This window comes from Sinohyriopsis cumingii, chromosome 7 (assembly GCF_028554795.1).
Source record: "Sinohyriopsis cumingii isolate HCF-2022 chromosome 7, ASM2855479v2, whole genome shotgun sequence".
Taxonomy (NCBI): Eukaryota; Metazoa; Mollusca; class Bivalvia; order Unionida; family Unionidae; genus Sinohyriopsis; species Sinohyriopsis cumingii.
In genome coordinates this window covers 83,954,941-83,974,468 of record NC_142967.1, presented here as the reverse complement: position 1 = coordinate 83,974,468, position 19,528 = coordinate 83,954,941, and the positions used below count along the sequence as shown (strand labels likewise).

The 19,528-nt window shown below is 37.5% G+C and overlaps 1 protein-coding gene across 1 annotated transcript in view; it reads right to left on the bottom strand.

The window, feature by feature from the left end:
- Positions 1 to 1,614: 1,614 nt before the first annotated feature.
- LOC149795651 (WD repeat-containing protein 91-like) overlaps positions 1,615 to 19,528 on the bottom strand; it is a 101,416-nt gene continuing 83,502 nt past the window's right edge. Inside the window, exons 14-17 of the mRNA XM_089965475.1 lie at positions 19,397 to 19,505; positions 16,595 to 16,707; positions 15,867 to 16,058; positions 1,615 to 13,874 (exon numbers count right to left, since the gene is read on the bottom strand). Coding sequence (XP_089821601.1) covers positions 13,716 to 13,874; positions 15,867 to 16,058; positions 16,595 to 16,707; positions 19,397 to 19,505 — 573 coding nt within the window. The 3' untranslated portion in view covers positions 1,615 to 13,715. The remainder of the gene's footprint in view (positions 13,875 to 15,866; positions 16,059 to 16,594; positions 16,708 to 19,396; positions 19,506 to 19,528) is intronic.

Here is a 19,528-nt window from a genome sequence, read left to right as displayed (position 1 = left end):
GAAAAAAAAAAGAAGATTTGCAGTTTTAAAGCATCGATCCTGGTGTGGAATATTTTTTTATTTCTGCATCATGCCGGTTCTGATGAAACATCTGATATCAAATGAAACTACTATGTTAACAAACATTAAATCTATTGTGATTTTGTGACAAAAACTGCTAGTGGAAAATAATACGTGCTTCACTTCTTGACCATTCCATACAATAAGTTTTATATAAACAGTAGTTTCTGGAAATGGCATTTCATATTGCAAAAATATTAATAGGCCAAAATGACACTGATGACATTGAAAAAGTCCTTACAAGTGGGACCTTGTTTTGGGTTTAATGCCATTTCTCAGAGCAAGAGAGGCTATACATGGCGGCCAGTATTATAGGTAGAGGCATAACCTGAGAAAACTCCGGTATGAAACATCAACCCACAAAAAGCTACTGGTAGCTTTCTTACATACCCATATTTACTAAGCCTGAGACTCCAACTTATGTGGACAGAGGTGAGATGACAGTAATCATTAAAGGCAAACACTTTTGACCACACTGGCCTGTCAGGCCCTACAAATGGGTTCTAACGTACCATCTTACTTCAAACAATGCTGATGTTAATTATATTTCAATAGAAAGGAAATGCCACATTTGGTGGCAGAGCTAACAAAATCCTATAGCTTGATGCCCGGAGCCCTTCTATTTTTTGATTGGGCCCGCCCTGTATTCTAAGTGAGGTGTCCATAGGGCTTGTTGAAGAATTTGCTTTTTTTCTGAGGAAACTGATCCGGTTGATTAAATGTGTAATCTAAATCAGATCACCAGTGTCCTACATGAAATTGAGATCTGAAATTGAAGCATGGCGTGTCATGCCAAAAATATGATTTTGTACTCCCAAAGCCCCCTACACAATCGTGATTCAAGAATACACAATTTTCAGTAATCTTCCAACAAAAAAAAAAAAAAAATAATAATAATAAAAACCCCACCCGATTCCGTATATGCATGTATAAACGGTAAACAGTCCTGATTGCAGCTGATGTAAAACTATCCTTGGGGCAGTTTACACAGTGGCAATTAATGGCAAAGAGGTCAGCTATAAACCACCACTTCGCATATTACTTAAATGGCTGACAATAGCTAGTGAGAATTATTTGAAGGCTGCAGTGAGTGAGTCCATTTTACTAATTTGCATAGGTATGATCAAGAAGTGGAACAACCCATTATAGGTAATCAACGAGATCCTAGACAGTGTACAAAAGTTATTACATACCATTGCTTTGATGAGAATGTTTAAGCCATACGTGTTATATTTCAGTTGTCAGAATAGTGTTCAATTTTTGAAGCCGATTTAGGAAGTAACTAGCTATCAGTAAAGCCCAACAAAAATAAATTTCAGGACGGGTAAGAAAATTTGGGAACTCCGCTGGGTTTGGGGTTATTTTTTACCAGATCAGTTACTCCACTCTAGTGTGCCTGGTTTCCCATCCTCTCTAGTATCTCCATTTTTGTCAATCATAAAAATATTTTTCATATTTATCTGAAAACCTAGCCTAGCCAAATCTTTCTTAGTAGTGAAACCAGGCCTGACACATACGACATATAAGACAAAATCAAAACAAAGGAAAGCAAAATAGATCAATGTGTATTTTTAATAACATGTTTTTGCTTGTAATAATAATAAAGTGACCCATACAAAAACATAATATTGCACAATAATTTAAAAACAAAGTTAACTTATCTTGTACAACTTTGAAGAAGATTTAAGTTGATCACTGATCATACGTTTTTCAGAGTTTTTGAGAAAAAGCAAATTTGTTAAAGCAAATTGTTTCTCTCCAAGAATATAAGCTTAATTCCTCCAAAATCCAACCATCCTAAAACGGTTAAATTCATCACTTCCATGCATATCATATAGACAAAAAAGGTCAGTAACTCTTTGCCCATTACCTCCCCTGTTGCAAGTTTTAAGCTGATTGATATATCAACAAAAAGTTTCGCATGGGGGAGAGAATGTAAAGTTTAAAGCAAGGTAAAATTAAATGTACATGTTTAATTTAAATTATAATTTAAAATTTGCTTAGTCATTCAGATACATTTCCTAATATCAAATACATAAAGATTACAGGCAAATCTGGTGAAAGCATTGTGCCCATGGGGAGGCTGTGTTGTCTTGAACTGGATCTGGTGGTCATCTGGGCAATAGCTAATGGACTGACCAGATTCAAATTTTGTCTCTGTGACTCTGCATCCCAGCCAAAAGCTTCTGTTACATCTTAGATCAAATTGTTAATCTAAAAATAAGGCTTACAGAGACTGCTCTAATTTCATGAGCTGAAATACCCATCAGGCAACTCTGATCTATTGAGTGCACCAAGCATATACCCCATGCCCCAATGACAGGGCTTGATATTTCAAACATTTTCACGAAGAGTCATTATCTTGTTTCATGACTTTTTCTGTGCATTTCAAGTAATGCTTGAAGGCATGGACAGGAACCCGTATGGTCGCTTCTCTCAACATGCCTACCAAAGTAATGCTTGAAGGCACGGACTGGATCCTGTATGGTCACTTCTCTCAACATGCCTACCAAAGTAATGCTTGAAGGCACGGACAGGAACCCATATGGTCGCTTCTCTCAACATGCCTATCAAAGTAATGCTTGAAGGCATGGACTGGATCCTGTATGGTCACTTCTCTCAACATGCCTATCAAAGTAATGCTTGAAGGCATGGACAGGAACCCATATGGTCGCTTCTCTCAACATGCCTATCAAAGTAATGCTTGAAGGCATGGACTGGATCCTGTATGGTCACTTCTCTCAACATGCCTATCAAAGTAATGCTTGAAGGCATGGACAGGAACCCATATGGTCGCTTCTCTCAACATGCCTATCAAAGTAATGCTTGAAGGCATGGACTGGATCCTGTATGGTCACTTCTCTCAACATGCCTATCAAAGTAATGCTTGAAGGCATGGACTGGATCCTGTATGGTCGCTTCTATCAACATGCCTATCAAAGTAATGCTTGAAGGCATGGACTGGAACCCATATGGTCGCTTCTTTCAACATGCCTATCAAAGTAATGCTTGAAGGCACGGACAGGAACCCATAGGGTCGCTTCTCTCAACATGCCTTGAAGGCACGGACAGGAACCCATATGGTCACTTCTCTCAAGATGCCTATCAAAGTAATGCTTGAAGGCACGGACAGGATCCTGTATGGTCACTTCTCTCAAGACGCCTATCAAAGTAATGCTTGAAGGCATGGACAGGATCCTGTATGGTCACTTCTCTCAACATGCCTACCAAAGTAATGCCTGAAGGCATGGACTGGATCCTGTATGGTCACTTCTCTCAAGATGCCTATCGAAGTAATGCTTGAAGGCACGGACAGGATCCTGTATGGTCACTTCTCTCAAGATGCCTATCAAAGTAATGCTTGAAGGCATGGACAGGATCCTGTATGGTCACTTCTCTCAACATGCCTATCAAAGTAATGCTTGAAGGCATGGACTGGATCCTGTATGGTCACTTCTCTCAACATGCCTATCAAAGAGAGAGAGAGCATATAACCACTCTGACGGTAGTCTAATCTTGGCTAAAGCGATCAGCAAACATGTCTTGTATGACAGAAGCTTCAGCAAGGTTCCTTGCTAAAGGTTTGAATTTATCTTAATTTGGCTATGTCAAAACCCATGAAAAATCCCAGTTTGAAAACAGGGTTAGGGAATTGGCTAGCATGTCTGATAGATCCTTATTATGACTAATATCATTTCTGCCATTATGCCTAAATGTGTCAGTTATCATGGAGTGGTAGCCTTTGATGGTAACTGGGCCAACAATTTCTCCCTGTAGAGACTGGGAAAAAGGTCTGCCAGTTGTGAGATTCAGGCACTCAAAGGGATGATGTTGCTGACTATGAACCAGTCCTGAATGCATGGCATTGTTCCTCATAAACCTTCAAAATGGAAGGCCTTCTTGCTCATGAGATTCTTTCCACAATCAAAGGTTTAAATTCTTTCTTTGCAAGGCTCCCTGACAAAAGCCAAGCCTGATGGAGAACTTAATCCAGACAGCAATGTAACACCTGTGACCAAAGTTGTTTGAGAAGATTTGGCTGGGCGGATCTATTGCCAGATCGAGTACATTGTTGATACAGGACTTGACCCATCTGAGAAGCACAACCAGAATCAGCTTGAAGTTCTGACCCCTCAACTTCTGTATTAATTTTGGTAACAAGACCTTGGGTGGGTAGGTAAAGGTCCACAACCCTTCTGAACTGATTGAAAGTGCATTAACAGACCAAGCTTTCTCGACCCAGAACTGGAGAGACTAAGGTGGGGAATTTGTAACTGCATCTTGTCACAGAAAGGTCGAACAAATCTGTTAAAGACCAATTGATGAATGAACCATTCAGTATGAATGATCTGACCCTTTCTTGACAGAGTTGGTCAAGATACTGAGTATGCCAGGAATGTGTCAATCTAAATTTTGATACCGTGTTGGAACCACCATTACTGAAACTGTCACACCAGAACATACAGGTCGGGTGATTTTTGGTAAACCCCCATCCCAATTTAGGAGGTCACCATCACAGAGTTATCCGACATGATTAGAATTTTTTCCAGCAGAGATGGTCCTTCCAGAATGAAAAACATTGGTTATAGCCAAAATTTACGGTAGGTTTATGTGAAGAGCCATTCATTCTGGTCCCAACTTGTCAAAGACCATATCAAGGTTTGGCAACAGGAGGACTCCCCACCTACCCAAACTGGCATCCACTGATACTGTAACTTCTGGTTTTGGTTTTTCTTGAGGAATTCCTGTCTCAAGTCAACGATGGTTGCACTACTGACTCAGGAAATGATAGTACCTCATTGATGATCCTGACTTTTTGATCAAGTGGCCTGGAAAAGCAGTGCCATTAAACCAGCAAGGTCATCTGTATGGGGCATATGAAAAGACAGCCCAACAGGATTAGATCTGCTGCTGTAGTGAATAATACCAACGAGCTGAAAACTCTCTTGCTGTAATCCAGTTCCTATTGGAAATGGAATGCACAAGTTCAATGATTCTAACCAGGTGAATGTGGGGAAAGTCATACAAAATTTACACTGGTAGAAACTCCATATCCAGGTAGACAAAACACTGGGATGGATGAAGGTTGGACCTTTCCCCAGTTCACTTGAAAGCCAAGATAACTCAAAAGGGGTAGGGCAGGAGATTGTTTCTACCCTTGAAAAGAATACAATTTACCATGTTTTTTGGAAGATGTGGTCGAAATATGCCACCGTTGCTGTGGCTAAGTAGACTGGAACACGGTGACAATGCAGCCCATAGGCTTATGCTTGGAATAATTAATAACTGGTAAATATTCCCTCTGTATGCAAAATGAAGAAACTTCCACAACATCATGTGGATAGGGACATGCAAATACGCATTAATAAGATCGAAACTGATGGCAAACTTGTCCCTTCTGATGGAGAGCAGGTTCTCTATTGCCATCTCTGTCTTGAATTTCGGTGGAACTATTTACTGATTGAAGCAACTTGGGTCAATAATTGACCTGAGCTTGCCATTGGCCTTTTTGCACTAGGATGAGCCTGGAATCCCCATCCCCAAATTGTGGTTTCTGAACAATTTCCACTGCTCACCTGTCCATTGATAACCAGATTGTCCACCTGTCCATTGATGACCAATTGCCCACCTGTCCACTGATGACCAGATGGCCCAACTGTCCATTGATGACCAGATTGCCTGCTGCATAATTTCATCTGTCTCCAAATTTGACAGTGTGTCTGTCATGAGAAGACAGGAAGAAAGAGAAGAGGGATGGATAAACAAAATCTGAAACCCCTCTGAAACTTGGATCTTTCACTAATTTTGCATTAGTGAGAGTTGAACTGAAGAAGTCTGGTGGCCACTGCCAGGCCATCTGTGATTGGTCAGGGAGGTGAGTCAATAGCAAGAGTTTGGGGGCTTGGGATCCAAGAAACCATTTCTTGGCCCATCTATAAGGCTGCCTCTTAAACTGTTTGGGTTGTTGTCTCCTGACATTTGATTGGGACTGAAACTGATTCTGGACTGTGAACAATCCCTTCCCTTTTTGTCTCCAATCATCTCTTCTTCAAGACTGATTGGGCTTAAATGACTAGAAGCTGGGCAGGAAGTTATAGGGGCAGTTCCAGAGCTACCTGCTTTTTGCAATCTTGCCTCCAAAGAAAAATAACAACCCAAATGTTGTCGTTTTCATCCTCAATGTTAGGACACATTGCCATTTGAGTGACATGGAATGTAGACATGCATCACATCATACTAAATTCAAATCAACTGGCAGAAATCAGGTCAGTGATGTCAAGGTACGCTCATTGCCTGATCTCTTTTTTTGGCAAGCCAAAAATTCACAAATCAGGCAATATTATATGATGGAAAATTAAGATCTTGTTTAAAAAAAATCTACTTGCCTGGACTTGAAGGTCATGCCTGGACATATGGGGGTACTTATGCCCACTGGGATGCCAAACAACTGGGGGACATGCTGTCCAAATTACCTAGTGATGTTTGAGATAAACAGGAATAAATTTTACTTGGAGTAAGTAACAGAATTGTTGCTTCCTGTACCAGTCGATGCATCTATAACTTGAACGATGATGAAGAAGACTGTAAAATGAGAAAACCTTGCTCCTCCACTTCCACTGATGTGATGAGATCAGATGGCTTCATATATCTTACCTTTTATAGCATTGGGGGGGGGGGATGGGGTTGGTAACCCAACAACGTTCCCCCACCAACCTTGCAACTGATTCCATCTCAAGGTGAATACTCAACACGGCTCCTTATTGCGCGATCTGCCCTTCTGTTTTTGACACTCTTCGACTAAATTGTTGACCAGATATCTTCTGACCACATGGTGCATATACTGCATGTCAGTGATGAGGTATAATTAGTGCATGCAATGCATGTGTCATGCATGTCCCCATTTGCCTTCAATTTCTTACAACACATAAAACTTTTCAATGAAATAACGAGAACAAAATATTAATTAACAACTCAACAACAACCATTACTGACTAAGTGAGCAAACAACTAGCAGAAAGTGCAAAAATAGGAATTACAATATGCAACAGTGATGCCATGTTGAAGCATGGACAGAATAAACAAAGTCTGTGAGCTTGACAAATTCACAAAACATTGGTCAAAATAAAAAATAACATACACCACCTATAGTAGATCCTTATTACACAATAAAAACCCAAATTCTGGGTTAGATGGCTGAAAACCATGGAGATAAAGCAGGATTTTCTGGAGGTATACAGTACGATGTTGTACTGCAGCAAGGGGAGGTAATGTGGAAGAAGTACTGCCCATCATCTTTTCTGGAAGGCCTGATTTGGAATGTAGCAGGCTTATATTTCTAATATTAATGTCATTGTATTTGACAGAGAAACTGTAAATATACTGCATCAATACAAGCAGACAAAAATTTATATAACAGGGAAAGTTGTTGCTGCAAATTTTTCCATTGTAATAAACACATTGAATTCTGAAAAATAAAAAGGTACATTCTATTTAAACAAAAATGGAGAATAAAAATCCCCCCTAAACATGTGCAAAACATATACATCTTTAATGTGATCAAAAAGGCAGAAGTCTCAAATGTACAAATAAAATCCTGATAACCCCTGAAACAAGTGTCCCATGAAGTGACTGACACTCTACTGGGCAGAAAAATGAGGAATTCAAGATAAGATCATTTTTTCTTTTTAACTTTTGTGTTTGTTTGAAACCACTCTGTTATTCTTCAGCAATAAGATGATTTCCAAATAAGCTGCTGTCAAACACAATGGATATGGCACCATTTTTAATTAGGATTTGCTGAAAAACCCTTCATAATGATCATCCATTTAGGGGAGGTAGCAACAACAAAATTTTAAAGACAGTCATAAAATGCAAAAGTGCAAAATTTGCTTAAATGGTGTTAGAATTTAGCCTGATCATCAACAAATCTGCCAAATGGTGCTTGGGTAATATTAGTAACAATGGGCAAGAAGTAAAATTTTGAAAAGTGAAGCACAAAAATAACCAACACCCTAAAACAACAGTCAGATGAAGCAAAAATTATTCAAATGCCATGAAAATCAAAACGTCATCTGGTTAATAGAACATGCCTATAAAACTACAGTCATCTACATTATGTGGTATTCATATCAATTTAAGCATTGGATTACTACTACTATCTATGGATTGGTTATCTGGGGAACCAATCAGAAATCCCCCCATTCTTAAGGTTAACCTTGAAGATAAATTTTAATTATTTTCTTTTTAAATTTTTTTCCCCACTGAAACTGTTATGCATATCAAATCTTCAACAGTCTGAGTATATTAATACCATTAGTGTTTCCCTTTATCCTCATTTGTGCTTCAGAGACTCCCAAATGTTTTATTTGACCCCCAGTTTTGATACCAAAGTTTTTTTTTGTACTCAGTCTGACCCCCAGTTTTGACACCAAGGAGATTTTTTACTCAGTCTTGCACCCCTAGGGGATACACTGTACAATGTACAAATCACACTGTTTTTCCAACTACTGTCTAGTCACATCAATCTGTTATCTAGTCACATCAATCTGTTATCTAGTCACATCACTCTGTTATGAATGGGGAGGATCAGGCATTTTATCAATAGAAAATTAGAAAAATAAAAAAATATATATATATATACAAAAAAAAACAACATATATTATCCACTATTGCCTGTTGAAATTTAACATTTTTAAATTCCATATTATAACTCGTTATATGTCCTGCAAATATTATGAATATTGATCACTATACGATATTTTGAATGCAACAATATAATAATCCTAAATTTTGTATTTGACATGTAAACGTTCATAAACCTTTTATATAAACTATACAAATGTTGTTGTTGTTGTTGTGGGGTTTAACGCCATTTTTCAGCACACGATAGGCTATACATGGCGGCCAGTATTAATGGTGGAGGAAGAACCCGGGAAAACCCCGGAAAGAACCACCGACCTACGAGAAGCTACTGGCAAGCTTTCTCACATACCCACATTGGCTGAATCCTAGACTTGAACCGCCGCAGACAGAGGTGAGATGGCAGTGGTCCGTAACAGAAACTATACAAATACTGCATTACAACTGAGTGTTAGAACACAATGCTGATCAATAACTACAAAATGAATATATTTTTATTTAATGTGATCGTATGAAATTTTCACAGTGGCATATAATTCTGAGTTCAGTATTTAGTAAAATTAAACATGAACGTTAAGCCTGATCTACATGACAGATCAGGATGTAAGACAAACATAAATTTCTAGAGAAAACCGCTGTGTCTGCTCAAGTCACTGAATCTAAATTTCCCAACACTGACCCTGTTTTTAATTGTATACATATCAGTAATACAATGATTAGAGACCATTATCAAACATTTAGGGATGAATCAACACATTTTTCAAGGCTGACAAAAAATATCATTCCAACAAATAATTATACATCCATATCGTATGTAGAAAGCTATACTATGTACTCCAAGGCTGAAAAACCATCCAGTAATTCAGTGTTACTGAGGCACACAAGTGACAACAAGGACTAGATCAAAGAAAAAGTCCCATCCAGTTATTCAGTGTTACTGAAGAACACAAGTGACTCCAAGGACTAGATCAAAGGAGTGGGTGTGTGGTTCTAAATATACTCATTTACAAAAGACTGGATGGAAGAACATTATTCCATGGATACCACTCTTCATGGTTCTTTGTTCATGGCGCTCTAAATAAACTGTACAATAATTTTCCAAAAAAGATATTTTTATGTCACTAGAGAATTTATACATTAAATTTGTAAACAATTTTGAGAAGCAAATTTTTAAGTAAATTGTGTCTCCAATCATGTTATGTTATGGACATTAGCCTGCTATCTTGCGAATCCAGCCCTACTAATAGATTAAAATTATCTTTTTCTGTCTATCTCATATAGACAAAAGACAAGAACTCTTGGCCATTATCTCCCCTTGCCACCTCTAGGTGTCACTAGTTTTTGAGCTGTGTGAGGATGCTCAGATGGTGGGGAGGTTTTGAGGTTTTTAAGTAATATGCTTGGCCAAGTATCCTCAGAGAAACACAATTTACTTTTAAAAAATTTGCTTTCTCCTTCAAATATGTTTCCCAATCACATTATGTTGGAAGAATAATAGGAAGAGGGAATACTGAACATCTGACCTCTACCATGGGTATTCTTCTAGGGAATGATGGCTGGATTCCCCATGCAAACAATAACCCATTTTCCTTATTACTTAAGCAACACAGTCTTGGGTCACTTGAGCTGTGAAGGCCCTCTGAAATGACATGGATCACCCAATCATTCTGAGTGACCATGGTGATCCAGTGAGCCTGAAATTGCAGGAGGCAGCCACCCACAGGTGGGTGGTGGAAATGGTAGGTCAACATTTAGAGTTAGGAGGCTTAAAGGCTAAGAAACTTTCTTGATGCCTTTGTATAGATGGGTCTTAGCTTGGTTAGACTGTTGTCTCCTGGCATTGGGCTGGGATCTTTACTGCATATCTGACTGAAAAGATCCCTTGTCCTTAATTTATTTATCCTCCCTCTGCAGTGGTGGGGGCTGACTGTTTCTAAATGCCAGTGTGGGTTAAGCAGTGAGCTGGAGGGGCAGTTCCTGAGCTGCCTGCCTCCGAAATTCATGGGGTCATCCATAAAGCTAGGGAATGATGACGCTTGAGTGATGTGGACCACACACGTGTCACATATCAGGTTGAAGTTGGCTGGAGCAGTCAACCCAATATCCTTTAAATCTAACATTGAAGACATGGTGACCAGACTAGCTTGGACATGGACTTGGAAAACAGTGACCAGACTAGCTTGGACATGGACTTGGAACACACTGACCAGATTAGCTTGGACATGGACTTGCAACACACTGACCAGACTAGCTTGGACATGGAACATATTTTTGTCCATTTTTGTCAACAGAGGATTGAACATGTAAACTGCTGCCATTTTTAAAAAAAATTTTGGGGGGGTCATGGGCACGGAGATCAGCACTGAAGGTGTTTGAGTGAGAATTGTACAAGTGAGCTAGGAACATCATTGCTACTTGGCTTCCTGAAAAGAAAGCCATAGAATTCCCCAGGTCAGCAATTCTACCCAACAGGCGGTCACTGATCTCTTTAAGCCAAATGGGGAAGGAGCTGAAAGGAAGGCATATCTTCCTCCAGGACGAAAACTACAGTTGAGTAGCAGGCCATTCTCAAGTTGCCAACACCCTATAAATTTCTCAAGTTGCCAACACCCTATAAATTTCTCAAGTTGCCAACACCCTATAAATTTCACTGACTGGTGCCTTGAAGCTATATTTAGTCCATTCCATGGTCGGATCTGAGTACAGCTGACAGTCCTGACCTAGTTCCACTTGTAGCTCTGGATGAGCCATAGCTGGTGGCAACAATGACTCCTTCCATCCTCTTGGAAAATTGCACTAACTCTCCCATGTGGATAAGCAGTGAATATATGGAAGTCCAGCACTGCCATAACCACCAGCTGGTTTGCCTGGCATATGGTCGGCCTGGATGCTAGCAGTATAAAAGATGGTCTGGCTATCACTGGTACAAGAAGCTCCAACGGCCTGGCTAACTGGACATATTTCTCACTGAAATCACAGTCATAGTCAAGGTATGTAACCGATGGCATGGCTAAATGGATGGATATGTCACTAAGATCCTTGTAAATCATAGTTGGCCAGACCAACTGATCAAAAAGTACCTGTGCTGGGACAGTTGGACGGCCATCTCCGGCACAGGTGGCTCCAAGGACCTAGCTGGATGGACAGATTTTTCATTGAAATCTCCATCATATTAAGGTAATGTTCTGACGGTACAGCTAAGCTGATGCAGGGGTCAAGCTAGAATTGAATTTTAGGGAGAAGTGACTTCTCCTTTTGGCAGCAAGAAGTGAGAGCTGAGAGGAAGAAGTGGAAGCAAAGCAAGACACTAAAAATATATATATAAAAATAGTGACATTCTAACTCATAAAAAGCAACATGAGGTCAACGACAGCATGGTGTAACATGATCTTAAACAGTCCATGAACGTGACAAAGTCACACAAATTGACAGAAATTGTAAAAATAATGTATATGCTGTAAAAGAAAGATTGTCCAACACAATAAAACCAAAATGAAAGTTTATTTTTAACACTAAGATGGAATCGGTTGTCGGAGGTAAAATATTCAATTATCAGTATAGCCGTGAAGCTAAAAAACTAGCAACACCGTGATGTGGCCAGGGGAGGCAATATACTACAAGAGTTTTTGCCCTTTGTCTATATGAGTGAGGCAGAAAAAGATGATTTTCATCTTTTAGTAGGGCTGGATTTATGAGGCAACAGGCCAATATCCCAAACATAATGTGAGTGGGGAACATATCTGAAGGAGAAATTACTGTGATTTCCATTTAACAAATTTTCTGCTATTGGTTCAAGTATCACAATCAATGGGCAGATAACTTATTATCTAATCGTTTATATCAATCAGATTTGCCTCAATTGACATAAGGCCCATGTTGCTGAATTCTGTAAGACCATAAAATCTGGACATATTATTAGTAATACTACTTATATTAGGTAAAAAAAGAATGGAAAACTATGCCATAAGTGTTGAGGGACTGAAAACATTACTTTCATAACAGTAGAACAACTTTCAAAAGAACTATCAATTCAAACAAAATCTGCCATTAAATATACGCTATGATTATTACTGGCCTAACTTAACTTAATTGTCTAATTTAAATAGGTATTTACTAATTACTAATCATTTTGAAATGAAATTAATATAATTATCATTTTATCAAAATGGAATCCCAAATAAATTTACACAAAGTCAAAGTACTACAAGTAAGGCATATTTGATCTGAATTATTTCAAGAGTTCTCTTCAAATGAATGATGGCAGTATATGATCTCTTTCCTTATAACAACTGTTAGGTACATGTCATACAATACTATCTGTTATATATTGGATTCAAGGGCGTTTGTATCCATAGATAATGGTTAATAGTGGAGTTTCCATTTCATAGCACTGGCATTGCCTTTTCATAACATCTCAATCCTATGCAAGCACTCAAATTTAAACAACAATTCAGATTTGTGACACAACAAAAATAGCCCTTATTCATGATCATACTACATTTTTCATTAATAAAGAAATGTCCTTTCATTTAAATATGATACAATTTAAAATAAGAAAATTTTTGTGCTGTGAATATATGATACAAGTCCCTAGCATATTTTTGTATCAAATACCATAAAAAATGTGCACTTAAAAAGTATATAACAAAAAATGATTTTTGTTTTTTGTTCTTATGAAATTAATTTGGAATGAAAAAAAAATTAAAATGTAATTATATACTTAGTGTAAATAGTACCTACATGATCTTCATAGATTAGTCAACAAACCAGACCTTTTGATAGGCCATAGGCCAGTGATTCATATGAATATATGAAACAATGTGTCTGATAACTGAAGAATAAACTTTGACAGATCATCCAACTCCTAATATTACCATCTGAGCAAAACAAACATTTACACTGCTCATATACTGGCACTTATTTTTATTTATCAACTGAAGAATGTTTAACTATGTGATAATTCCTTTCATGAAATATTCCTGAATTACTGTAAATCTTAATTGGGGAAGCAGTGTTTAGTGTGAAAGTAATGTTGAAATCCTGATCTTGCCATCCATTGAGCCAGTCAGGGCCACCTTAGTGTCAAGGTTTGGTGAAAGGTCAACTGTAGTGACTGCTGACCTATGACCTTTCAACTCCATCACCTTGGACACACCTCTCATCTTATCTTGAACCTAAATGAAGAAATCAGAACAATATGTATTTTGTACAAAAACAACCTGATATGTATTTAATGCTTCTTTCATATAACATTGTTCAAATGATTACAACCCCACCCCCAAGTCACAAGAAAAGATGACATCATTATATAAGACTGCCTTTATATTTATTGAGAATTTGCACTTTTTCCTTAGTTATCACAAAGCTTTAAAATTTATACAATGTGTTATATGATGCACATCAAACACTGTACATCCACATGACATGTAAAGATACAGCCTGTCATAGGCTATACACAGTCTGGTATGACCTTGACCTTTGATCACATCAAATGAATTTGGCAAAAACTGCATTATAATGAAATGCTACATAAAGTTAACATCTTAAGAGACACCTGATTTGAATGGAAATTTTATATTTTCAGAAGTATCTATTATCATTATTAAATAGGAATGTTAACCTGAAAAATCAGAATCTGAAAAGAAAAATAGGAATACTTCAAATCTGTATGCAAACATTTAATTTTTAAATTTGACCTTATGGATCAAAGTAATTTTTGTTTAAAATGTGCTTTTTACAGTCTTCTTTTCTGACTACATGCCATGTGCTGATGTCGGAGGCATGCTATTCATCCATTGTTTTGTGTATCCATTCTGAATTTCTGTAGCATGTGTTTTTTTCATCATGGTAAAATCCTTACTGGTCACCTTTCCAATCACTATCTTTTCTTGAACCTTTCCGGGTGAATTATATCACTAAACTAAAAATGCTAATTTTAACTGGCCAATATTCAAATTTTCATTGTGTGATACATGTGCCTATATATGCTTTTACAATCAGACATTCTAAACATTTCATTGATCTAGACACACTGGTGTTTCAGCAACAGTTAATATACATAATTTTATTTCAATTAAAAATTGCAATCTGCCATAATTAGAATGGTTGGCATATGTTACAGTACGACTCACATAGCTCAAGTCACTGTATGCAGCTATAGGTGTCATTTTGGAGAATCTGACCACCACACAGGCTGGCAGACAACTCTTAGCTCCCTTTACTAAAAGTATTATCTGGGAGGGCTGGATTTGCGAGGTAGTAGTAGTTCTCCTAAGGTATGATTATGATTGGGTAATGTATCTGAAGAAGAAATATGGCTTCTAGAGTGTTCACAAGCTCAGCAAATAAGAGGCAAGCTCGCTCATTAACATGCATGGATGTCACTCATTAATATGCATGGATGTCACTTATTAATATGCATGGATGTCACTCATAACTAAGTTGCCAAAGATCTTCATAATTCAAGCATGGTTTTGCTCATTATCAAATTCAACCAAGAGTCTGATGACAGAAGCCTAAATCCCAAATCTGATGCAAAAAAATTAAATCAATAATGTGACTTCCAGAATGGCAACAAGTTCAGTCAATCAATTGCCAGGTCACTTAATTGGTATGCATGTATCTCACTCATTTGTCAAAGATTTTAATGATATAAGCAAATATTCCAAGTATGACAAATCAGGTCAGAAATATGGTACCACCAGAGTGGTAAAAAAAACCACTCAATCAGATATGCAAAATCACATAAATAATAGGCACAGATCTCACTCATATTTTAACTCATCTAAGAAACTGATGATATAAATGTTATGACCCTGTGAGCTAAAAACTGCTTCTCCAAACAGGAGCACAACATAAATGGCCATCAAAAGCATTATGAATTTCAATACATTTATCTGATTTTCATGGCTGTCAATAACATGCTACTGTTCAAGAAATATCCATTATGAATCTCAATACATTTATCTGATTTTGATGGCTGTCAATAACATGCTACTGTTCAAGAAATATCAATTTATGAATTTCAACACATTTATCTGATTTTGATGGCTGTCAATAACATGCTACTGTTCAAGAAATATCCATTATGAATTTTAATACATTTATCTGATTTTGATGGCTATCAATAACATGCTACTGTTCAAGAAATATCCAGTTTTTCTTACCTTATAGATAACACCTTTAGTTTCATCGCATGTCAGTAAGTATTGTCCCTCTGTATCAAAGGCAAACAGTTTCCCTTTTGGAATTTCTTTGTTTCCAATTGGTTCTGATGTAAGAAACTGTGGCACTGCACCAGAATGGATGTTCAAGTCTTGAATCTTTCTCCCAAGTCGGTTCATATTCCACTCACAAAACTGAAAGAAAATGATAACTGCTTATAAAAAAAACTTCAATTAAAGATGTCAGTTGTTGTAAAATTAATGCCTACTGTCCACCTTGAAATGGATTGTTCATTACATTATGTGTGTTTAATGCCATTTTTCAGCACACAATAGGCCATACATGTAGGCCAGTATAACTGGAGGAGGAAGAACCTGGGAAAACCCTGGTATGGACTGCCAACCCACAGGAGCTACTGGCAAGTTTCCTAACATACCCAGACTGTCTGTGAAAGCAAAAGACTCAAACACAGGTGAAAATGAGGTGAGATGGTAGTGATCAGTAAAGGTGAGCAATTTTGAGGCCCACCCGGGGAAAAACATTATCACTAGCAAAGCTAAAACAAATCCGCAATAAACTGTAAGCTTCTTTATTTTGCTAAAATGCCTTAATATCTCCACCTGTGGCAAATTATCAGACTTACCATTACAGATTATTTGCTCAGAGTTGGCAATGCTGGACTCTAAAGAATTTCTTTATTATTTAAAGTGAATCTTTACAACAGACTCACCTTGTCTTCCATACCCATACTGTAACAAGTAGTTTCATCTGTGCTGAACTGAACACCTCGCACTTCCCCAGCATGAGCCTCCCACTGGGAAATACATTTGCTCTGGTGCATATCTGGAATTTTAAACAAATACTGCCATTTGCTTGTCCTTTTTGCATTTGTCTCTTAATAGCATCTATTAAAGCGTCTATCTTAAAAATATACAATGAAAGATATATATCTAATTTCCATAGAAAATATTAACTATCTGAAGCTGAATGCAAGTTCCATCATAGTCAGGTCAGATGCCCTTTTAAATGTAATTCAGTCCATAGACAAATTCAGTCATTCTATCTACAATGTGTGTATACTCTTCTAACGATATACACGTACATCTTTGTAGTAAATTGTCTAGAATATTTTTACAATGAATCCAAGGAAAATAAACAAATGAACTATGGCAGGAAGAAACTCCTAAAGCTGCACACCATAAACTACAGACATGGTAATTTATTCATAGCTTCTGTTTGTATTGTATAACTGTGCCAACTAAAACCCAACACAAAGTTTTATGAGAATAAACAATTCCTGTACATCAGTTTTCTAATTCTGTCTGATTTTATCCATTTATCATCTTTTAACTGGTTGGGTTAGAAATTTTAGGTAATGTTAGCTTTAATTGGTCAAATAAGTGGAACTTAGTTACCTGCATGAAACATGGTGTGAACAAAAGTAATGTTAATGACACATTTTATGTCCACCCCGTTTAACACTACTCCATGTTGGCACTAGCAAGGCATCGGTAACTTCAGAGATTATTAACCAAAGGGTCTCAGTGACTCCAAATTTGATCAGTTTTGTGGTCTTGAGATAAACTTATTTTTTTTTAGTAGATTTACAATGACTGTGACCTCTGACCTTTAGACACCATAATCTACATTTATTACAAAAAGTACAAGTCATCCACAAAGATTAGTCACGGTACTCACTCTAGAGTAAAAGCTACTCTAGAAAAACCATTTTTCTTTGAGACACATGGCTCTTTAGCACTGAGTGTTTAACCACAAAATCAAAATGCTCCTTCCATACATTAAGTGCAAGTCCTCCTCAAACTTTTGTCAACGTATGTGGTCCAGAACTGTAGTTATTATGCAAAAAACCTCAACCATTTTCCTTCTTTCAGTCTGTGACCTTGACCTTTGACCTCAAATCAATGCACTTTTTTTTCCAACAAAAAACTCCTCCACATACTTTGGTGAAGGTACATAATTGATACCTGAAATTTTTGTATAGAAATTGTTTTTATTCTTTCAGCCAGAATGACCTTCAATTATCACCTTTTGACCCCAAATCAGTAATTTTCTTCCTTACACTAAGTGCAAGCCATTGAATAGATATATGACACAGAACTAATGCTATTGTGTTGTATTTCAGTCCCAGTGGCCTTGATCATTGACTTTTTTACCCTGACCTCAACATAATTCTTTCTTACTGCATATACAATGTCTAGTAGCTGTAGACAGTGGATAACTTAAGTTGTGCAAACTCTTTTTCTTCTTTCAGCCAGTGACCTTGAAGTTTGACATTTTGATCCCAAAATTAATAGGGTTCTTCTTTATCCCAAGTTCAAGCCATCCATAAAGTTTAGTAACTCTAGATGGTGAAGAACTGAGGAGCTTGTGCAGAAACCATTTTCATTCCTTCACTCAATGTCCTTGACCTTGGTCCTATTAACCCTAAAATTAATTAGGTTTTTTTCTTACCCCAACTGAGAGCCATCCAAGAAAGTTTGGTAACTGAAGCTGGAGGAGAGTGCCCTTGACCCTAAACCTTTAAAGTTTTTCCTTACCAAAAGTGCAAGCCATAGATAGAGTTTGGTAAATATTGATATAGCTATTTTGTGAAAATGCCATTAGTAACAAAAAGATCGAATGACAGATTGATGGAAAACAACATAACAATGGGAGCATAATTATGCTGGGCATATAAAAACCTTGTTCTATTTCCGGCACTGCCAGTTCTTCACAATAGCACCAATTCTGAAACTAGCCCCAACTGTAACCCATCATGACCTATTTTTGTGGTGACCAAACTCCTTGAAATTTATTACTCATGAAGTTTCAGAACTGTGAATATCAGTTTCCGATAACTGGAGCTAAATGCAACAATTTAACATTTATTCCAACAGAAGAAAGAAAGAATGAGATCAATAAAATCAATGTTGAAGAAGTGATGCCTACCATCTACACTTACAAGTCAATTCCAACTGCAAATAAAATCTGATCTGCCATTGTATTATGTGATGGTAGATCAGGGTCTATGTTGTTTGTTCTATTGATTACTCATAACAAACTGTATAGACCCAGACCAACTGGCAAATTATACGATGGAGATCTGGGTCTGTGTTGTTTGTTTTATTGATTACTTATAACAAACTGCATAGACCCAGACCAAATGGCAAATTATACGATGGCAGATCTGGGTCTGTGTTGTTTGTTTTATTGATTATTCCTAACAAACTGCATAGACCCAGACCAACTGGCAAATTATACGATGGCAGATCTGGGTCTGTGTTGTTTGTTTTATTGATTACTCCTAACAAACTGCATAGACCCAGACCAACTGGCAAATTATACGATGACAGATCTGGGTCTGTGTTGTTTGTTTCATTGATCACTCCTAACAAACTGCACAGACCCAGACCATCTGGCAAATTATACGACGTCAGATCTGGGTCTTTGCAGTCTGTAGGCGGACTCAATTTATATGTGAGCATATACAGCAGGTGTTGCTGCCGCTATCCAACCAATGTGAACAATTTACCAAATAATCTGATGACTCCATCAGCCGCCCCAGTAAGAAGAAGCTGACCATTGTGGTTGAACGAACAGCAGTTGACTGCCACTGGACCAGGCTCAAAGGAAAGTTGTCTCTAGTGAGAAAAATTCATGACAA